General features: G+C 51.3%; 1 protein-coding gene across 1 annotated transcript; it reads left to right on the forward strand.

Annotated features, from left to right (window-relative positions):
* Window positions 1-1,700: 1,700 nt before the first annotated feature.
* Window positions 1,701-2,962, forward strand: LOC125945087 (THAP domain-containing protein 1-like). Its single transcript, XM_049666658.1, has 3 exons — window positions 1,701-2,055; window positions 2,120-2,242; window positions 2,874-2,962. Exons 1-3 carry the CDS (start codon window positions 1,854-1,856, stop codon window positions 2,960-2,962), a joined length of 414 nt encoding a protein of 137 aa, XP_049522615.1. The 5' UTR covers window positions 1,701-1,853.
* The last annotated feature ends 298 nt before the right edge of the window (window positions 2,963-3,260 follow it).

Here is a 3,260-nt window from a genome sequence, read left to right on the forward strand (position 1 = left end):
GATAAATTGACAGAAATTAAAGTGCATGAAAAAAGTTGTCGCAGTTTCACCTGAAAGGCGAAGCATCAATTGCGATAGCAAATTTGTAGAGCTATACGGAGTAATTGTAGAGCTATACGGAGTAATGATATTAGCTTTATCAGCTGTATAAACTTGGACATGCAGCAGCACCGGCAACGCGCAGAACTGTTGTCGACGCCGTCGGCGTTTTGCCCGCGTTCGCTCAAAATGCGTGCGGCGTTGGTGACTGTTGCCGGAGCCTCTGATATAAATAGGCACTTGATGCCGCAGCTAAACGTCGCCTCCCTTCCCGCCCCCTCCCCCCCCCTCCCCCACGGCCTCTCGCGCGTCGGAAGAAGGCGCGTTTGCTCTACATATATGGTGATTGTAAAGGAGGAAAGAGACGCCTACTTCTGCAGCCCTTAAGGGAGCACGGCGCAGAACGCGCGTTTGTTCTCCGCCGTGCGTTCACTCCCCGTGAAAGCGTGCGCCCCTCGCACCCTTTCACTTGCACATACAGCGTTCGGCGGCGCGCGGCGACGATTTCATCTCCATTGACGTCATACGGAACCTCACGGCGACGGCGACGGCGACGGCAGAAATCTGCTTTTGAGTGTCCATATAATTGCTATCGCAATAAAACAACTGTCCGCAGGTGGGGAACGAACCCACGTCTTCGCATTGCGCGTGCGATGCTCTCACCATGGAGCTACCGAGGAAGCGCGGTCGGTGAGGTCGCGTGCAGCCTCGTGAGCAGACTCACTGAGTTTCGGGTGAGCACCCTCGACCGACCCTAAGGTATAACATTCAAAAAAGTTGTCGCAGTTTCACCTGAAAGGTGAAGCATCAATTGCGATAGCAAACTTGTAGAGAGCTATACGGAGTAATGATATTAGCTTTATCAGCTGTATAAACTTGGACATGCAGCAGCATCGGCAACACGCAGAACTGTTGTCGACGCCATCCGCGTTCTGCCCGCGTTCGCTCAAAATGCGTGCGGCGTTAGTGACTGTTGCCGGAGCCTCTGATATAAATAGGCACTGCGTGCCGCAGCTAAACGTCGCCTCCCTTCCCTCCCCCTCCCCCACGGCCTCTCGCTCGTCGGAAGAAGGCGCGTTTGCTCTACATACATGGTGATTGTGAAGGAGAACAGAGACGCCTACTTCTGCAGCCCTTAAGCGAGCACGGCGCAGAACGCGCGTTTGTTCTCCGCCGTGCGTTCACTCCCCGTGAAAGACGCGCCCCTCGCGCCCTTTCACTCGCACATGGAGCGTTCGGCGCGCGGCGACGATTTCTTCTCCAAATGACGTCATACTGGAACCTCACGGCGACGGCGACGGCGACGCCGACGGCAGAAATCTCCTTTTGAGTGTCCATATAATTGCTATCGCAATAAAATGAAGACGAACGTTATGGCATATCTATCGACTGACGTTTCGGCCGTAGGGCCGGCCTTCGTCGGAGTGAATCGCTCCGATTCATTCCGACGTCAACACTTTACACGGACCGAAATACCTGGTCAGCAACTTTTCACAGAGGCCATGGTGGCGAACGGGTGTCCACACCCAAACTGGGTCTCCGGATTTGTAGGACACGTTCCTGTGGCGGCTGTTGTGGCGTCATATGTCTGCCTGCTGCTGCTGGACGATGTGCAGTGGCGCGAGCTGCCCGAGCTACCTCGGCACGCTCTGCAAATTGACGGTTTGCAAAAATACTGCTGCGCATGCATGAACACGGCTGTCACGAGCGCCCTCTACGTGGTTAGATGCGAAAAGCAGACGAACAACCAACGCTGGCTTAGCGCGCCTTGAGAGGCCTTGAGGCGCTATTGAGATCATGTTCTTTTAGTGATAATGCCGGCTAGTTGTGTTGCGTATGGGTGCTCAAATTACTTCAGTGGCAAAGGGAGCACCAGTTTATTTCGGTTTCCGTTCGAGAAGAGGGATCCGGAGAGGAGAGCAGCATGGATACGAGCCGTAAAGCGAGTAAACCCCGATGGCTCCGCGTGGCAACCGAGCCAGTACTCCAGGATCTGCGGAGCTCATTTCGTAACAGGTAGGTTAATCATTATGCTCACACGATATATTTTGACGAGTTAACTAACTTCATCTCACCACAGGTCGCCCGTCGAACTTCAGCAGGCACCCCGACTATGTGCCGAGCGTGTTTACCTACACACGGTCTGTTGGCGCACCGGCAGTGCGTAGGCATAGCCGTTGGATGAACAGACAGGACAGAGAATGTAAGTCACCGAATATACTCCAACGCTAGTACTTCGAAGCGACTGTCGATGCGTAAAAAAATATGATTTCCCTCAGGCATTGTACGTTGTGCGTAATGCTTGATAAACGGGCCGTTATAGAAAGCCGTAGCCTTCGCTCGTTCCCGCGCGGTATGTAACCGATGCGCATTTCGTTTCTCGTCTTCGTTGTCGTTTGTTGCTCGAAGCAGCGCTTTCTTCTCACGAAACGAAATGCGTGTACAGTTTGTTAGCTGTTTTGCTTCATTTTCTCGTAACTGTACACTGGTCTCGGGCAGTTTGCGCGCACCCTGTGAACTTTCTGCCAACATTTCTCAGTATCGACCCGCTGCGCTTGGTGACTGGGATTATATGGTGCGCAAAGTTCCTGAGACACCAAGAGGGTTATATTTTGCGGTGTGTGCAAAGTAAAAGCCATGCTTCTGAGGTGTTTAAAGTGCAGTGAATATCAACTCCAGTGACGGCGATCAAAAAAATAATGCACTTATCTTTTTAGCGAAGCTAAGAATCCATGATACTTATAAAGTGCATGGGCGTGAGCTACATGTTTTATGCCTACGGCATCGCATGTGATCATATTTCGTGTGACATCTGTTTTTAATATTTATGGCAGGTGCTACCAGCCCCACATTGTCTCATAAACACAAACACAACTTCAAGACTGATTCTGCAGGTGCACAGTGCCCTCAAACAACTCCTTGACAATGGTAAGTGCTTGCCGACATTATTTGTTTCAACAAATGTTTACAAACCGGCTCTACTGCGTCTTTGTATCCGAGTGTGCACAATGATATTCCTTCGAAATAACATTTTAGCAGAGAATGTAACTCTCTTGAACAAGAAAGTAGTGCTGGTGAAGTGGTGCATTAGCTTTGCAAACAGACAAGCGCAGCACAAAGATCACATGGTGGAAATCATGTCGGCAAAGTATCAAGCAGCTGCGTGGAGTGAAAACACGTGAAATTTTAAACGGAAGCCCACGTGCCCTGCCCCTCGAGGG

This window comes from Dermacentor silvarum, chromosome 4 (genome assembly GCF_013339745.2).
Source record: "Dermacentor silvarum isolate Dsil-2018 chromosome 4, BIME_Dsil_1.4, whole genome shotgun sequence".
Taxonomy (NCBI): Eukaryota; Metazoa; Arthropoda; class Arachnida; order Ixodida; family Ixodidae; genus Dermacentor; species Dermacentor silvarum.